The 19,666-nt window shown below is 45.7% G+C and overlaps 1 protein-coding gene across 1 annotated transcript in view; it reads left to right on the forward strand.

The window, feature by feature from the left end:
* The first annotated feature begins 10,331 nt into the window (after positions 1 to 10,331).
* Positions 10,332 to 19,666, forward strand: part of CCDC3 (coiled-coil domain containing 3) — a 63,348-nt gene continuing 54,013 nt past the window's right edge. The window contains exons 1-2 of the mRNA XM_081879226.1: positions 10,332 to 10,805; positions 18,968 to 19,142. Of these exons, the coding sequence (XP_081735352.1) occupies positions 10,432 to 10,805; positions 18,968 to 19,142 (549 nt within the window). The 5' untranslated portion in view covers positions 10,332 to 10,431. The remainder of the gene's footprint in view (positions 10,806 to 18,967; positions 19,143 to 19,666) is intronic.

The raw sequence follows: 19,666 nt of genomic DNA on the forward strand, positions 1-19,666 counted from the left end.
GAAATCCCACCAAACCAAACAGTGCAAAAATGTTTCTGGTTTCTCCTACCCTTAGCAATGTGTAAGCTGTGAGTTATTTTCTCTGCAATAGCCAGAGACCATATATTCTTGTACAAGAGTATCAAGTCCAGTTAGTTCTTCCATTTCTGAGTCATAGAAGCTCTCACTGTAAAACATTCCTCAGTTTGGAAAATGGCCGTCTGAACACCCTACAAGTTCAAAAGGGCAAGCAGGGCAGCTTGGATGGGGCATTTACATTTTATTTTATGTAGCATGCAGTTAAAAGACAGAGAAAAGTACATTGCAATTCCAATAATCACCACTCCACTATATTTAAGAAACCTCTACATGCAAAATGCAAATATGTGCTTAACATCCTGTCTGCTTTGACCATCAGATTTTTGAATGGTTGAAGAACACTAGTCTTGTGAAGGCTGGAACCAGGGCCTCTTTCTGCAAAGGTGTCATCTGCCTCTGCTCCATAGCTCTTCCTTGTCTGTTAGAGTAGTATATAATAAACTCTCATCTTGTTATACAACATGCCTCCTTTCGCCTTCCTGACAGTAGGGTGGTCTTGTAGAGTAAAAAGAAAAAGTGAACCCTTTTTTCACTGTTTTCCAAATTCACTGGCTTACAATCTTTCCCAAGTCTCTGAAGTTTTTCTTAAGATTTTCAGTTACCTCAGTGTAGAAAGAAGGGGTGGGGGAACCAGACATTTATTTCTCATTATTCATGTTCTCATTACCACAGACCTAAAAGATCCAAGTCTCTTGGGCTGCTGTCATACATATACAATAGCATCTTCTGAGGGACAGACTTGGCAACAAAATCTGCCTTCAGAGACTGACACTTTGTCTGTTGGTCAAGGGGCATTGTGGACCCTGGCACTAAGGAGTTTGTGGCCTCAATAGCCAGAGGAGCACTATTTTTATAAAAATCAAGTAGGCAAAACAGATTAAGCTCAACTTTGCATGACATATTCTTGTTTTGAAAACAAGAACATCCCAGGTGCCAGGATTGCCACCCATTTAATCCAGATTTTGCATAATAATAATAATTTATACCCCACTCATCTGACTGGGCTTCCCCAGCCACTCTGGGTGGCTTCCAACAAAATATTGAAAGTAATGAAAAACAATTTTCCAAGCAGCACATAGGGTAGAATTTATATTTACAAAAGGAAAAGGAAAGGGCACTTAAAGGACTGTTGCTTAGGTCAAAATTATCCATTTTCACCCACTGTGGATTCTCATTCTCTGTAATAAGACAGACCATGTGACTGAGTTGGCATACATTAAACTATAATGCAAGATTTGGTGGCTGGATTTTCTAGACATGGGCCAAAGAAGAAGTGAGCATTGACAATTTCCACTCCTGCTTCTGTTTTTGCCAGAATTCTCTGACATCCCTACTTGCAACCCACCAACCTGAGCACAGTCCACCACTCCTGTGCTGTGGCCTGTCCAGTGCTTGATGACCCTCTGTCACATCCATTCCAGATGGGCACCTGTAGCGGGCGATGGTGAGCTTCCATACATGACTGGTGGAGTCTGTTCAGTCTAGTGGGTCACAAGCTGGGCAGTCTTTTTCTACATGGTGCTTTGAAGGGTTATTTGGTTGAGCTGAAGAAGCAAGGTGTTGGCTGTAAACATAATCCTGAAGTAAGACAAGTGAACATACTTTTTTTGTTCACTGAAAGGTGCAGTAATGCCATAAGCATGTTGGGAGGACTGGTAATTCTAGTTTTAGCATGGAGCCAGACAAGTGTAAAGAGACATAAAAGAGAATCAAATGAGGATCTGGTTGTGAAACCTGAGCACATTTCTAGTTCAGTCATACAGAGTGCAAGTTCTGCCAAAACTGCCTTTAATCAACACTTCTTTGCAGTGTTTAACAATTCCCTGCCAAAATGCACAAGGAGATAACTGGCTTGTCAAATAGATGGAACACCTATCCTGGTCTCAGTTGCACTACCACAGAGCAGGAAACATTCAGATGGAACTACAGTATATTCTGTTTCAATAAAGACCTTAAGTCTATGAATTCACAAGTTCAGAATTGCTAGTTTACACATATTTGGGAATGTTAAAAAATCAAGTTTGTTATGCTTCTGCCAAGAAAAACAGGATGTTAGAAAGTTGCACGTATAGAATGCTCTACTTATCTCCCTGGGGTTGGGGTTGCTGCCCTGTGGGTCCTTGGCAGAGGAACACATATTTCACTGCAGAGGTTATCAAAGGGAAATTAATTAGATTTAGCTTCCTGTGGATGATGAACAACACCACAAAGTAAGTATTTATCACTTTGCTTCTATTAACACAACAGTTGTTTCATTAGTACAGTTACCGTGCCTTCCCAACTTTTTTGAATGGCAAGAAGTTCTGGGGAACTTCGTTTCTTTTGGATTAAAGCCAGCCCTGGAGACTCATGATGTCTTCCTCTGCTTGCATACTTGTCAATAAGCAGGCTCTACAGCAAGTAGCACAACTAGCAATCCTGAATCACATTCCTAAAGAACTGCCCTCTGAGGGCACTCCAATTTTAGCCAACTTTGAGCTAAAATTCTGACCAAACTGAGAGTGCAAAGTCCCTCCAGCTGATTCTCTGTCACTCCTGCAAACTCTGATGGGCATGATATCCCAAGAAGTGGAAAGAGATCTCAGACCATTAAGTTTATTTTGTTAGGCTCACTGACCTTTTTAAATATCTCCCATCAAATTAGCCAGGCAAAACCATTGTGATAGGCCCATTCACAATCATCAAGACAGCCAAACTCATAACATGGCAGGCAAAAAGCTGACAGTGCTCCCTGTTCCTAAAGTACTATGAAATAAATAATATTGCTTGCTAGGTGGCAAAAGGTCTTAGACATGGATACTTTGCCAAAGGCAAAAATTAAGACCTGTCTGATCTTATATGCTCCAACCTTCATTGTCTCAAGACACATAATATGGTGGGCAGGGTTTCCTTTGGTAACTCCAGCATGATTTGCGCTTGTGTTCTCTGTGCTGAATGCTACATCAATGCAAGGGGGAGAGGGCTGGCCATATGAGAGTGGTTAGGACTGCAGCTCACTTCACGACTCCTCTTCCCCTTTCCTCACCCACTTCTGTGCTGAGTAAGGCTTTGGGTTTTACAGCCAGCACAATTGTGTAGCCCAGAACCTTTGTGCTGACAGCATCAAAGCCCTTATTTTGTGCTGACTGTGCTGTATGACACTTGTGCCAAATCCTGAAGAAGCTGAGCCCACAGAGTTGTTGGAAGAACACAATTTCACAAGTTATCTGGGGAGGCTACTGACCAGCAACGTTCAGTTGTGGGTCAAGAAATCAGGAAACAAGGGCAATCAGGAGACAGGTCTTTCAGAACCCTGGACAGATCTCACAGAGCAGACAACTTGTTCCAACAACTAGTTTCATCTGAGTTCTTACCTATGTCATAAACTCCACCCCTTTTCTGACGAGTAGAACTTAAAACAGGATTCCATTAGACATCGGCTAGTTCTCACTGGGTATGTGATCTGCACTCATGTATGAACCCTGATCATTGTGAGACTTTGGCGGGGTTGCAGTCTTGGGAGGTTATAGCAGCTGGATTTGGCGTCAGAGTCAATGTCCAGAGCTTGTCCAGTCTGTGCCACTGTCCCTTCCAGCTCAAATGACCCCCCCTTCTGTGTCAGTGGTCAGGTTGCTCCTTATGGTGAGGGGCCTTGAAACAGCCCTATCCAATTTGGGGTTTCTGGAGAACAGGCTTGCACCCTTCTAAATCACACTTGAAAGTTGTAAGTTACTATTCATATCCTGATTCATATCCTCATATCTGAGGTCATTTGTATGTTTTCTCAAAGTAAAGAACTCTTTACAAGAAGGGGCTGTTTGCCCCAATAAGGAAGTACTACCAGAAATGGATAATATGAGAATATTGAAGTACATGCAACAAAAATATTAGGAGATGACTTCTTAAAAAATTGCTTTCTTATCTAGCTTTGTAGATTCTCAGGTTTAAAGCTGTTGGGGTGGGGAAATTTGTGCTTGATATCTTGTGCCCCAGACTACAAAGGGATGGGTGCGGATATGGAAATGAAAGACAGCTGGATCACAGTTTCAGGTCACCTATGCCCATCAACCAGTTCCTGAATACTGTACTTCCTTTGCTTGGTACCTGGTCCTAGTGGTCACAGGCAAAGTGACATTCACATTCTGAAATCACCTGCATTACCATAGAAACAGGGAAGAAAATGTCAAGAAGCGGAAGTGAAAGATGGTTCATGCCTGAGGGTTTGGGGGTGGGGAGGTCTATTTCCCACTTATCTGAGAAAAGGAAGTCAAGGCGGGGGGGGGGGGGACCGACCACATGCATGAATGGCTAAGAGCATGGGCCCAGCAGTAATGGGCTCTATTGAGTTTATTCTGATTAGCTAGTTTTGGCTTCAGCTGCTTTGTCAGATCCATGCTGAGTTCAGATGTGGGGGAAGGATTTTATGCAAAGTACTCAGAAGAATGTTTCAGATCAACCTTCAGGTCCCCTGTGAAGAAACAGCAAACACAGGATTTGAAAAAATGTGAGCTTCTCAGCTGGGTTTTTAAAACCACCACTTTATATTACTGATACCTTGTTTTCCAGAGTTAGGAGACAGTGAAAAGAATCCAATGAGGCTGAATGCTGGTGGATTAAGGGCAGAAAGCGGTTCTTCTCCTCACTTTGCAAAGTGCACAAACCACAGAATTCACTCCCACAGGAAGTAACCTTGGCCATCAGCAAGCAGGACTTCAAAAGAGGATCAGACCAGTTCATTCAGGATAAGGCTTTCCGTGGCTTCTGGCCAGGATGTTCTGCTCTGCCTCTGCTGTTGGAGTCGCTGCGCCTCTGAAGGGCACTTTCTGGGAACCACAAGGGGTGGGGGGAGTGCTGTGGTGCTCAGCTCCTGCTTCTGGGCTTCCCACAAGAGTGGCTGGGGAAACCCAGCCGGATGGGTGGGGTATAAATTATTGTTATTGTTGTTATTGTTGTTATTAGACTGGCCACTGTGAGAATGGGATGCTGGACTAGCGGGGCCATTAGTCTGTTTCAATAGGCTCTTCTTATGTGCAGAATCCAGTTCAGAAGCTGGAGAGCTTTTTACATTTCAGGGCCTTGACTAAGGGAGGAAAGTTGATGCCTAGGATGTGCACATGGAACCTCCACACCTGAACACAACTTACTTTTGAGTGCCAGATGCAAGGGACAAGCCAGAGGAGGCAGTCGCATCCCTGTGTTGCTGGCTAGTGCACAGAGGCATCTTGCTGGCTGCTGATAGAAACAGAGTGGAAGTTAACTTTCCTTTCAACAGTAATGGAGCAAGAATCAGCTGCCAATCCAACTGGCTTCTGCACATGCCTTAGGGGAGGGCAGCCAACTGGGAACAGGATGCTGGGCCAAATGACCTTTGGTCTAATGCAGCAGGGCTCTTCTCAAAGCCCTTATCCCAGGACCCCTGGTGTGAAGATGGCTAACATGGGGGGTCAGGGGAAGAAACAGTATGGTGTGCTTTATAGGGAGTATGTGCTTCAGAGATAGCTCTGTAGATATCAAAGGTATATGAAGATGAGCAGCAAAGTCAGTCCTCAGGGAATGTGCAGGCGACCTTGGAACGGACAGCTCACGGAAGAACCCCGACCAGATCTAAGAGGAGGCGTGTAGTGGTGATAGGGGATTCCCTACTGAGGGGAACAGAAGCAGTGATCTGTGGGCCTGACAAGATGTCTCGGGAAGTGTGCTGTCTCCCGGGGGCAATATGTAACTGAACGACTGCAAGGAATCATAAAACCCACTGACAAATACCCCTTCCTCTTGGTTCATGTGGGAACCAATGACACTGCAAGCAATAGCCTCCAGAAGATCAAAAGAGACTACGAGGCTCTGGGCAGGAAATTGAAGCAATTAAATGCACAAATTGTCATCTCATTTGTCCTCCCAGTTGAACGACGTGGGCCAGGGAGAGAGGGAAAAATAGTGGAAGTGAACAGCTGGCTTCGCAAATGGTGTAAACAGGAACGGTTTGGATTCTTAGATCACGGACTGCAGTTTCTTGAAGATGGACTTCTGGCAAGCGATGGGCTGCACCTCACAACGGTTGGGAGGAATCTTTTTGCCAAAAATCTCAGAAACCTCATCAGGAGGGCTTTAAACTGACTAATGTGGGGGAGGGAGACAGTGCTCCTGAAGGTAGGAGTCTATCAATTGATGAAGATGATCATCCAAATGTCATAGACCAAATGGAGCAAACAGCACGCAGACCTAGTGGTGGGAGGAAAAAATCCTTAAATAAGAGACACGGGGGAATGATTAATGGACTTCAATGTCTGTACACTAATGCGCAAAGCATGGGAAATAAACAAGATGAGCTTGAGCTCTTGGTACAGCAAACTAAATATGACATAATAGGCATCACTGAAACCTGGTGGGATAAGTCCCACGACTGGAATGTAATAATGGAGGGATACAATCTATTTCAGAGAAACAGACCAGACAAGAAAGGAGGAGGAGTGGCGTTATATGTCAGGGATGTGTATACCTGTGAAGAGATCCAAGATTTAGAACCTCAAAGCCAAAATGAGAGCATTTGGGTCAAAATTAAGGGAGAGAAGAATAACAGTGACCTCATTGTGGGAGTTTACTATAGATCCCCAAGCCAAACGGAGGACATAGATGATGCCTTCCTGGAACAGATGGCCAAGCATGCAAAAGGAAGGGAGATAGTAGTAATGGGGGACTTCAATTACCCGGATATTTGTTGGATGTCAAACTCAGCCAAGAGCATAAGGTCAAACAGATTCCTCACTGGCCATGCAGACAACTTCATTGTCCAGAAAGTGGGAGAAGCAACAAGAGGAACAGCCATTTTAGATCTGGTCCTAACCAATGTTGATGACCTGGTTAGTGGGGTAGAAGTGGAAGGATCATTAGGCGTGAGTGATCATGCTCTTCTGAAGTTTACTATACAGTGGAAAGGAGCAGCCAAGCATACTAGGACTCAATTTCTTGACTTTAAGAAAGCCGACTTCATAAAACTTAGGGAAGTGCTGGGTGAGATCCTATGGACAGTAATACTAAAAGGAAAGGGAGTTTATGATGGCTGGGAGTTTGTTAAGAGGGAGATAGTAAAAGCACAACTTCAGGCAATACCAATGAGACGGAAACATGGAAGGTGCCTAAAGAAGCCAGGGTGGCTATCTAAAGAACTTTTAACTGAGTTAACATTAAAAAAGGATATGTACAAAAAATGGAAAAGGAGGAAACCACCAAAGAGGAATTCAAACAAATAGCCAGCACGTGTAGACACAAAGTCAGAAAAGCTAAAGCACAGAATGAACTCAGGCTTGCTAGAGAGGTTAAAAGCAACAAAAAAGGCTTTGATGGGTATGTTCGTAGCAAAAGGAAGAAGAAAGAAACAGTGGGGTCACTCAGAGGAGAAGATGGTGAAATGCAAACAGGGGACACAGAAAGGGCTGAACTCCTCAATGCCTTCTTTGCCTCAGTCTTCTCCGATAAAGAAAACAATGCCTGACCTGAAGAATTTGGAGCAAATGATTCAGCAGAGGAAACACAGCCCAGAATAACTAAGGAGATAGTACAAGAATACTTGGCTAGTTTAGATGTATTCATGTCTCCAGGGCCAGATGAACTGCATCCAAGAGTATTAAAAGAACTGGCAGATGTGATCTCAGAACCACTGGCAGTCATCTTTGAGAATTCCTGGAGAACAGGCGAAGTCCCGGCAGACTGGAGGAGGGCAAATGTTGTCCCTATTTTCAAAAAGGGGAAAAGAGAGGACCCAAATAATTACCGCCCAGTCAGTCTGACATCAATACCAGGGAAGATTCTGGAGCAGATCATTAAGCAAACAGTCTGTGAGCACCTAGAAAGGAATGCTGTGATCACCAATAGTCAGCATGGATTTCTGAAAAATAAGTCATGTCAGACTAACCTGATCTCGTTTTTCGACAGAATTACAAGCCTGGTAGATGAAGGGAACGCAGTGGATGTAGCCTACCTTGATTTCAGCAAGGCATTTGACAAGGTGCCCCATGATATTCTTGTAAAGAAGCTGGTAAAATGCGGACTTGACTATGCTACCACTCAGTGGATTTGTAACTGGCTGACTGACCGAACCCAAAGGGTGCTCATCAATGGTTCCTCTTCATGCTGGAGAAGAGTGACTAGTGGGGTGCCACAGGGTTCTGTCTTGGGCCCCGTCTTATTCAACATCTTTATCAACGACTTGGATGATGGACTCAAGGGCATCCTGATCAAATCTGCAGATGACACCAAACTGGGAGGGGTGGCTAACACCCCAGAGGACAGGATCACACTTCAAAACGACCTTGACAGATTAGAGAACTGGGCCAAAACAAACAAGATGAATTTTAATAGGGAGAAATGTAAAGTATTGCACTTGGGCAAACAAAATGAGAGGCACAAATACAAGATGGGTGACACCTGGCTTGAGAGCAGTACATGTGAAAAGGATCTAGGAGTCTTGGTTGACCACAAACTTGACATGAGCCAACAGTGTGACGCGGCAGCTAAAAAAGCCAATGCAGTTCTGGGCTGCATCAATAGGAGTATAGCATCTAGATCAAGGGAAGTCATAGTGCCACTGTATTCTGCTCTGGTCAGACCTCACCTGGAGTACTGTGTCCAGTTCTGGGCACCACAGTTCAAGAAGGACACTGACAAACTGGAACGTGTCCAGAGGAGGGCAACCAAAATGGTCAAAGGCCTGGAGACGATGCCTTATGAGGAACGGCTAAGGGAGCTGGGCATGTTTAGCCTGGAGAAGAGGAGGTTAAGGGGTGATATGATAGCCATGTTCAAATATATAAAAGGATGTCACATAGAGGAGGGAGAAAGGTTGTTTTCTGCTGCTCCAGAGAAGCGGACACGGAGCAATGGTTCCAAACTACAAGAAAAAAGATTCCACCTAAACATTAGGAAGAACTTCCTGACAGTAAGAGCTGTTCGACAGTGGAATTTGCTGCCAAGGAGTGTGGTGGAGTCTCCTTCTTTGGAGCTCTTTAAGCAGAGGCTTGACAACCATATGTCAGGAGTGCTCTGATGGTGTTTCCTGCTTGGCAGGGGGTTGGACTCGATGGCCCTTGTGGTCTCTTCCAACTCTATGATTCTATGATTCTAGTTCTGGGGCCATCTTAAGGAGAAACAAATGTGTTTTGAGGATGAAGATTCCATTTTATAATCTTGTGAACAAAACTTCATCCCACAATACTTTTAGGTTTTGCTTTGCTTGAGAATAATACGGTTGCCCTTCTGGGACATCTCTGCATTTACACACTTGTGAAAGAAAAATGCTGATTTTGCACTTGTTTCAGTTTTGCTTTTTTTTGGGGGGGGGGAGAGAGATCTTTTTTTATTACATACCCCTGCAATACATGTAAGAATTAGCCCACCACATTGCCAGATGCTGTTGGACCTTTGGCATCTGAAATATATATTTTAGGACCCACCTTATTCTCTTGATTGTAACCTGTTGTAACTGTTTTTAATATTGTATTTTTAAATAGTTGCAACCCACTGACAGTTCCAGCTAGCCAGCATGGCCAGTGGTTAGGACTGACAGCTGTCGTAATTCAAAAAAACATCTGAAGGGAATCACTGAACCATCAAACCTTGGACTCCACCCATCCCCAATTCCGTCAGCGTTTTGCTCATGAAATTTGTGACATGGTTGGGCATCAATTTAATTCCGTCTCCCTTGCTGGCTCCTGACTGTGCATCACCACCCTGCCTCTTCTGTTTTTAAAGCAGTGTCTGAAACAGCATCTTTGTGCAAAGGCTTTCTCTGGCCTCCCTCTCTTTCTGCTTTTCATCCATCCCCTTCACTCTGACAGGCTGTCAGCAGGTCCTGACTTCTTTTCACGGTTGTAAGGTGCTTAGAGCTTAAGTGCTACAAGATGGTGATGAATATGTAAATGGGATGGTGATGAAGAAACACAGCACCCAACAAGCAGCTTAAGAAGCTCTTCTGCTGTTTGAAACTTCCCTTTCTTTTCAGGTGCACAAGCAGGGCAGAATTCTTCCCCAGCCCATGGCTCTGGGAGTTTACAGACGCCCTGCACCTCTGGCTCTGCTGCAGCTACTGCAACAGTTTGCAGCTCAAGTGAGAGTGTGTATACAGCAGAACTCTCCTTTCTCTGGTTACTGCTCCTCCCTCCCTTTGAAGAACTGCTCCTATTGGGCAAAAGCTGAGCCACTGATGAGCCTTAGGCCCCAGCTTCTTGCCAATCAGTTGATTCATTTCATAGGGATCTTGTTTCATAAACCTAGCCTCAGGTTTTGTGAGTGTGCTGTGTGGTTTTTTTAAAGGCACTGGGGAAACTTTTAGCATCCAGTGTGCGAAGCCTGCATCCTCCTCCTCCTCCTCTCGAATCCATCATGCTGCCAATTCGGCTGCTCCTGCTCCTGTGCTTTGGGAATCAGCTCAGTCCCAGCCGGGGCTGTCAGCTGCCGTCAGAGTGGAGACCCCTGAGCGAAAGCTGCAGGGCTGAGCTGGCAGAAATCATCGTCTATGCCAAAGTCTTGGCACTGCATCAGGATATGTACAGCATGTTCAACTATTTGCCCTGGCAATATGAAGCCCCAGAAGGGGGGCTCTTTTACTCAGCCGAGATTGAGATGCTCTGTGATCAGGCCTGGGGAAGCATGCTGGAAGTCCCTGCGGGATCCCGGCTCAACCTGACGGGACTGGGGTATTTCTCCTGCCACTCTCACACAGTCATGCAGGATTACTCCTACTTCTTCTTCCTCAGGTGAGTACCTCTAGAAAACTCACCAATACCTAATAATAATTAATAGTAATAATAATGTTAAAAAGATACTGTTGCCTAATGTTGCTAAATGACACATGGATTTAATATTACTAATGCTGGGCATTTTGGTAGCGCTCTAGAATGTTAAAAACACTTCACACACCTTGTTTCAGGTAAGGCCAGTCAATATCATCTCTGCGTTGGAGATGGGAGGCTGAGAGAGTGGCTTGATGGGGGCGGGGGAGGACAGATGCATGGTGAGTTAGAACTATGAAGATATTGCGCAGGGCAAGGTGATAGAATGATGGACTGGGCCACTTCAAGCTGCAGGTGTGTGTGTGTGTGTGTGTGTGTGTGTGTGTGTGTGTGTTGGGAAGTTGCAATTTTTAAACATTTCTATGTGTAAACAGCTCTTTGTGTGTAATAAAGCAACATACCAAGGAGAGCTCTGTCTTTCTCCTCGAGGTTCAAGTTTTACTACAGTTACTGATGGTTCCCCCCCCCCCCAACATAATGGAGCATTCAAAAATAGGATATGCACAACTGTCTTCTTGTGTGACAGACTCTGCTGTTACCACTTTAGTCTGCATCTCATGCCGTGTGAGATTCAGAGCTGATCTCTCCATGGCTCTCCATGTCCAGCCACCATTTTGTTTATTTATGGATGTACTTACATATGAATACAGATACCCCACTTTTCCTCCAAAGAGATCAAGGTGGCATCATCCCCTCTTCTTAAATGGCCACAGCAACCCTGTGAGATGGGCCAGGCTGAGATACTGTGTCTGGCTCACGTTTACCTGGTGAGCTTCCCGGGCGAGGGGGGCAAGAGGAACCCTGGGTGTGCCCACTGCTTGACCCACAACTCTTGCATGGCACTTGCTTACTCTCAGCCTTACCTAACTCCCTGGCTTTTTGGGAGGATAAAATGGGATTAAAGATTTATACTGCAAAAGTTATAGGATATAAATGAGATCCACAAGAATTCACCATTTTGCTCTCCTTACCTAACTTGCCTATAGAAAGAATAAAAAAATAGGTCAGAAGATTTGGCTGCCAGGAGCAGTCTAGGCAAGTCACTTCCGCTTGCCTTAGACTTAGTGTGAGTAAATGGGTGTCTTTGAGCAGGTGCAGCGTGCCTTTGAACATGTGCCGAGTGTTTTTCTGTCACCAGGGAATAACAATAATTGTTTTATGAAACTGTTTCAAATGAGGTGATCAGCTGCGAAGGAAACCACCATCATAGTTCCACAATAAGGATTTCCAGAGCTTAAGGCTCGGGACACAAGACTTCTCCTGTTATAAATTCATTTCAGTGTTATCATTGGGTGAGAGAGTATTTAATAAATACAACTTATTAAAGTTTGTTTAGTACAGTTGTAGTTTTTTGTGTCTGGGAAACATTTAAAAATGGTCAGTCTCTCTCAAAAAGTTGTTTTATTCGTCATATATTTCACTTCAAACTTAAGCTCAGTATACTTCTTGTTCTCCTAGGAAGATTGTATACTTAGAACCAGTTCTGGTTAAAATTCAGATTCTTGTGTATTTATTATGTATTCATTAAATTTATTATAACTCACCCTTCCTCCCAAAGGAGCCCAAGGTGCCAAATCTTGCTAATTTTAATTTCCTTATCCTGTGTTTATTAATGGGCCAGTTGAGATGCAGTATTTCAATACATAAGATGACTCTGGGAAATGGTTCTGTGTCTGCCAGCACGTGGCAGATATTATGTCACAACTGGTCAAGGCATGCAGGTTTTTTATTGGTTTGGAAAGGAATGTCGGACCCCATGGCTGGGCTTGTCCTTCAGCAAGAGACGTGAATAGCAACTTCCTACCAAACAATTCCTACTGTGGTGATCAGCTGCAAAGGAAGACAGGACTCCCGTCTCTTTGATGGTTGTGTAAAAGGATAGATTTAAGCAGGTGCTGGTTGGTTTTCTTTTCTTTTTTCACCTGCTGAGCTTCATCTTTCCAAACCTCTCTCCTATGAAACTGTTGCAAGAGCCCTGTTTTGCAGTTAGCCAACTGATCAGTGGACAAAACCACAATTCCTGATATTCTTATAGACTGCAGTGAAAGGAAGAGACAGAAACTGGATGGTTATCCATGTAAACCAGCTTTGTATGTGGCTCTCTTGCTTACACATGGAATTCTGTCTTTAAGTGTTTGTGAAGTCTGGTGACTCAACAGCGGCATTTCATTTTAAAGATTATCTGAGGTGATGAATGTGTTTCTTTAATTGTAGTTTGAGAAGTTCCATGACAGAGTTTTGCAACTGTGCATCTGAAAACAGTAAGCCTCCACTGGCTGATCCCAGACTGCCTGTTTATTGGACCATCATCCTTATTTCATATAATCATAGAATTGTAGACTTAGAAGGGACCTCCGAGGGTCATCTAGTCCAACTACTGCGATGAAGGAATCTTAACTAGACAATACACGACAGATTTCTTTGCGGAAAGATTCATGTTGGCTAATCATAGAATCATAGAATCACAGAGTTGGAAGAGACCACAAGGGCCATCGAGTCCAACCCCCTGCCAAGCAGGAAACACCATCAGAGCACTCCTGGCATATGGTTGTCAAGCCTCTGCTTAAAGACCTCCAAAGAAGGAGACTCCACCACACTCCTTGGCAGCAAATTCCACTGTCAAACAGCTCTTACTGTCAGGAAGTTCTTCCTAATGTTTAGGTGGAATCTTCTTTCTTGTAGTTTGGATCCATTGCTCCGTGTCCGCTTCTCTGGAGCAGCAGAAAACAACCTTTCTCCCTCCTCTATGTGACATCCTTTTATATATTTGAACAAGGCTTAGTTAATGAATAAGCATTCACTCTGTTTGTGGGTGTTGTAGTCTCAGGGCGGTACTCGCCTGGTGGCAGAGTCCATATGTAAGGTCCAGTCCAGTCCAAAGGTCAGGAGTATCTCAGTTCATGTTGTCAGACGATCCGGGGGTCAAGAAAGCCGAGGGTCCAAGGTTACGAGAAGCAAGAAGCAGCAAGGTCTGGCCAGGAAGGATGAAAGTTGTTTCCAGCAACTGACCAAGGCTAGAAACCCTGCTTCAGAAAGCTGAGGCCAGCTGGTTCTTATCAGGAGCAAGAAGGCTGCAGCTGGTCAGCAGCAGGTGGAGTTACTTTGCCTTCTGCTCCTTCAGGCTGCTGCTCAGCAGCTGAAGCCGACTCCTGGCCCAGGACACTATCCTCCTCCCGCCGGCTGCGTGTCAGCTTATGGGGGAACCGACGGTGGAACTGTCAGGCCAACCGGGGAGCATGGACATACAAAGCATCTTCCTATGAGCGTTCCTCAGGGCCGTAGCCCTTCCAGTCCACCAAATACTGCAAGAGACGTTGCCATTGGCAGGAGTCAAAAATTTGTGCCACTTCAAATTCTGGCTCCCCTTCCACAAAGACGGGTGGCAGAGGGGGAACCTCTGGTTGGTGCATACTGGCAGGGACTGCAGGGATGAGCAAGGCATGGTGAAAGACCGGGTGTACCTTGTAGGAAGCCAGGAGCTTGACCCGGCTGGCCACTGGTTGATCTTGGCCAGCAGGAAAGAGACTGAGGAATTGGGGTCCCAGTTTCCGTGAAGGGTTCTGGACTGGCAGATGCTGGGTGGAGAGCCAGACCAAGTCCCCCACTGCCAGGGGCCCCCCGGCTTGCTGATGTCAGTCAGCAAAATGCTTGCAATCCTCCTTTGCCCATTGGAGCTGCTTGCGGAGCTCCTGCAAAAACTGGTCTGCTGCCGGAAGCATGGAAGGAGATGGAAGCAGGGAAAAGAAGCGGGGGAACCCATAGCTGGCAAAGAATGGGGAGAGGCATGTCCAAGTGTGGAGAGCACTGTTATAAGAGAATTCAGCAGCCGCCAGGAGTGAGAGTCAGTTGTTCTGATGGAAACTGACAAAGCACCACAGGTACTGTTCCAGGATCCTATTTGCACATTCTGTTTGCCCATCTGATTGGGGGTGGTAGGCAGAGGAGAGATGGAGCTGCACCCTCAAACCCGTCAAAGGGCCTGCCAAAAGTCAGCAGTAAATTGCGGTCCCCTATCATCAAGTTGAATCCTGACAAGACAGAAGTACTGTTTTTGGGGGACAGGAGGCGGGCAGGTGTGGAGGATTCCCTGGTCCTGAATGGGGTAACTGTGCCCCTGAAGGACCAGGTGCGCAGCCTGGGAGTCATTTTGGACTGACAGCTGTCCATGGAGGCACAGGTCAAATCTGTGTCCAGGGCAGCTGTTTACCAGCTCCAACTGGTACATAGGCTGAGTACTTATCTGCCTGTGGACTGTCTCGCCAGAGTGGTGCATGCTCTGGTTATCTCCCGCTTGGACTACTCATTGCGAGAAGCAAAGCTACAGGGAACCAGGCAGAGGGCCTTCTCGGTAGCCCGCCCTGTGGAACGCCCTCCCAGCAGATGTCAAAGCGATAAACAACTACCTGACATTCAGAAGACATCCTAAGGCAGCCCTGTTCTGGGAAGTTTTTAACGTGTGATATTTTAGTGTATTTTTGGTTTCTATGGAAGCCGCCCAGAGTGGCTGGGGAGGCCCAGCCAGATGGGTGGGGTATAAATAATAAATAATAATAATAATAATAATAATAATAATAATAATTATCATCAGATACCACATGCTGCAGCAGGCCACCATGCAGGCAGAACACCTCTCTCAAGAAGAGGTCTGCACTTGTTTGGGCTGAGGGGAGGCCAGTGCAAGGGAGAAAATGTGCTATCTTGGTCAAGGTATCCACCACTACCAAAATGGTAGTCACCCCTTGGGATGAAGGCAGGTCCATGATAAAGTCCAGTGACATGGTCTGCCAGGGCCATTCAGCCATTGGTAGAGGTAGAAGGTGTCCTGTCTGCTTGCCAGGGACGTCTTTAGCCCAATGACAGACTGGGCAGGAAGCCACATATTGCTCCACCTCGTCCCAAAGACAAGGCCACCAAAAGTCCCTGGCCACCAAATGAAGAGTTTTGAAGTGTCTGAAATGCCTTGCCGGAAGACTGTCATGGCATAACCGCAGAACAGTTCCCCGCTGTGGACCAGGAAGCACATAATAATGGCCCCCAAACTGCAGCAAGTCCTGTTGCACCATCCAGTGGTGAGGAGAGTGTCTAGCCTGGTCAGCCAATTCTTGCCACCAGTGCTGCACATAGGCGTCCCACTGTTGCTGCTCCCGCAGCTCCCACAAAAAGTCCCTAGGAATCTGGGCCGTAGCAAAACTGGCAGGAGGCAATATCATGGGTGTATGTGATGCATCGTCAGACCTCTCATACTCTGGCTTCCAAGAAAGGGCATCAGCCTGCTGGTTCAGGCTGCTGGGAATATAGGTAACCTTGAAATCAAAGTGGGAGAAGAACTGGGACCATTAGATCTGGTGCTGATTCAGCTTCTTGGCTGACAGGAGATGTCCTAGGTTCCGATTGTCCATCCAAACTGGATAACGGGCCCGCTCCAACACGACTCACTCAAATGCCACTTGGATAGCCAATACTTCCTTGTCCCAAATGCCATAATTCTGCTCTGCCGGTTGACATTTTCAGGAGTAGTACCCACAGGGAAAGAGCACCAAAGACTGTGGATCGGCCTGCAGCAGCACGGCCCCCACCGCAACATCCGAGGCATCGGTTTCCACCACAAACGGCCGTGCTGAGTCTGGTTGCCGAAGGATGGGTTGTGAAGCAAACACAACCTTCAAGGAGTCTAATGCCCCCAAGGGAAAGAACAGGAGAGGGAGTTGCAGAATTGGTTCTGGCCTGTGTGTGGAACATCCACTCTGAGGAGCAGAATATCCGCAGCTAGAGAAAAGAGTCTCTGAGCTTAGATACAAAGACCGAGTGTAGTATCTTGGGAGGGTATTCAGACAGGAGGAAAGGGAAGGCTGAGTTTGAACAAGGAGAAGTAGAGTCTGTGAGGATAAAGTCTCCTTGGGTCTCCTGTCAGTCAGGAGGGGAGGGATCCTCTAGACCAGGCATAGGCAAACTCGGCCCTCCAGATGTTTTGGGACTACAACTCCCATGATCTCTAGCTAACAGGACCAGTGGACAGGGATGGTGGGAATTATAGTCCCAAAACATCTGGAGGGCTGCTAAATTTGCCTATGCCTGCTCTAGACAGAGAAGCTCCCAGACCAGCTAAGAGGGGCGTGGGGATCCCCTGGATCCCCTGGGATGGAAGTACCTCAGGAGTGGGAGTGAGGAAAGGTTGGGAAACTGATGGAAAGTCCCCCCTTCTTTAGGAGCCAAAGTGTTAAGCTGAAACACCTACACAAACCACTAAGTGAAGGAACTGAAGTGAAATAACAGGAGAGAAGCTGAGCATCGACCATCTAGGCTGGAAACCTGTAACATTGAACTGAAGAGTATTAACTGAAAATAAGCAGCTGAAGTTGAAAAGAAGCTCCGTGTTTACTAACTTGTTTAGAAGCCTGAAACACTCGCTAGAGTTTAGTATAGAATCATAGAACTGTAGAGTTGGAAGGGACCCTGAGGATCATCTAGTCCAACCCCCTGCAATGCAGGAATATGCAAGTGTCCCATATGGAATCAAATCCGCAATAGCACTACACTGTAACCAACTGAGCTATCCACACAGTTGATGAAAAGTTACGTTCCACTGAGATTTGAACTCACATCTCTGGATTCAGAGTCCAGAGTGCTAACCGTTACACCATGGAGCCACGGTAATTATAATAATAATTATTATTAATAAGTTAACTGTTTCCTGAAAACACATTATCTCTTAACACATCCTTTGTTTTACCAACTTTGTTCTCTAAAATAAATCTTTCTTATTTGTCCAACTTCTTTGAATCTTCACGTATCTAGTTTCACCTTCACACAAAAATCATCAGATAACCCATAGTGGCTATAATTAGAATATATTTTAATCTTCATTGGAAGCTGCCCAGAGTGGCTGGGGAAACCCAGCCAGATGGGCGGGGTACAAATAATAAATTATTATTATTATTATTATATGAAGGTGGAATCCGCCACAACTGGTAGCCAGAGAGGTGGGATCCGCTATGTTATTTGCCATTTTCAAGGGCTGAAAACAGAAATATAATGGCAAGAGGGAATAAATGTTGAGACAAAGATGGGAGTAGTTTTTACGTGCAGATATTAACAGGTGACACTGCTTATTTCCCAACAGTGAAAATAAGCATTCTAAGCTGTTGTTAAAGCCACAAATATGGGTCAGGCCCCTTTTTCTCTTCCCAATGGGCCCATATGCCCCTCTCTCCCCATGTGATTATTCTTCATATCACTCACTCTGATCTACCAACGCCAGGCCCATCTAGGAAATGGAAACACAACTAGCATTAATATTCTCACCTGTTCGGAAAGAGTTCAAATGGCACAGAACCTTTCAGCGGGTTTCTCAGAATGTGTCAATGGAGCAAAATGGGCAATATGCAAGCTGTTTTCCTTGTGCCCCCCCCCCAATGGACCAGCCCTTCATTGCCTTGCTAAACATAGGAATTGTGAGCAAACACCCCTCTATTAGCACTGTCCTTCCCATGTGACTGCTGATGCCAGTCTAGGAAGCACTATTGTAGCTAAGGGAAACCAACCTGATGACATCTTTAATTACCTATAAAGCCTTAAACAGCTCAGGACCACAATACCTCAAGGACTGCCTCTCCCCATTCCATATGAACTAGGGTTGCCACCTTTGGTCGGGCAAAATAAAGGACAAGTCAGGCAAAATATGGGACAGGTCGGGGGATCAGGGGGGCTAAAAATTACTTTACCTGGTACAGAAATGGGATTTAAGTGCAAGATAGAAAGGGGGGGGGCATGTCCTGCTGAACCATAGTTGTGTGGGTTCTCCCACTTCTCACCTGAACCTGGACCATGTTGTGTTAGTCCAAGCAAAGCACCGGGTGCAAAACAGAAATAAATCAGGAAGAATACAATTTGGGTTGGGTGACACAGCAGACCATGGTATGGCTCATTTGAGCTGTCCAGACCCTGCACAGGACAGGGGCGGGAGATACACATTCGCAATAAACCATGGTTTCAGTCATAATGGCTTATCATGATGTGTCAACCAGGGCAGTGTGTGCCTTGCTGAAAGTCAATCTCATTACCCTATATAGAGATGGATGACTTGTGCTGCAAGTTACTTAATGTTTATCCCTGGTTTTCTTTTTCAGAATGGATGAGAATTATAACCTCCTTCCACATGGAGTAAATTTCCAGGATGCAATATTTCCAGATACCCAAGAAAACAGACGGATGTTTTCGAGCCTTTTCCAGTTTTCCAACTGCACTCAAGGACAGCATTCCATGGCCTTCTCTAGTGACTGGGAGATACAAGAGGACAGCAGGGTAAGGCACTTTGAGGTGTTGAGTTCTCCCAGGAGGTGACTATGATCAGTTGAGCTGGCTTTGCTTTTAGTCCTGTGTTTGAGAGGAACATCTTACTAGTCAAATTCCACACTATCTTATGACAGGGAGCTTCAACACTGGCCCCACGTACACTATGCATTTTAGGCAGTGTCATACCACTTCAAACAATCATGGCTTCCCCCAAAGCATCATGGGAAGTGTAGTTTGTTAAAGGTGCTGAGACACCCCTCCCCTCACAGAGCTACAATTTACCTGGGAAAAGGAATTGAGAATTGTAGCTCTGTGAGGGGAATGGGGTCTTCTCCTAACAACCCTCAGCAGCTTAACAAACTGCAGTTCCCAGGAGTCTTTGGGGGAAGCCACATGGTATGATACTGGTTGAAACGTAGAGTGCAGGTGGCGCCACTGGCGGAGGAAGGGGCATGCGGTAGGTGTGGCCCGTCCAGGCTGTCATCCGGGGGGGGGGGTGTGACATCCCCCTGCCCCCTGGGACGCTCGCCCCG

Source organism: Podarcis erhardii, assembly GCF_964252035.2.
Source record: "Podarcis erhardii genome assembly, chromosome: 10".
Classification (NCBI taxonomy): domain Eukaryota; kingdom Metazoa; phylum Chordata; class Lepidosauria; order Squamata; family Lacertidae; genus Podarcis; species Podarcis erhardii.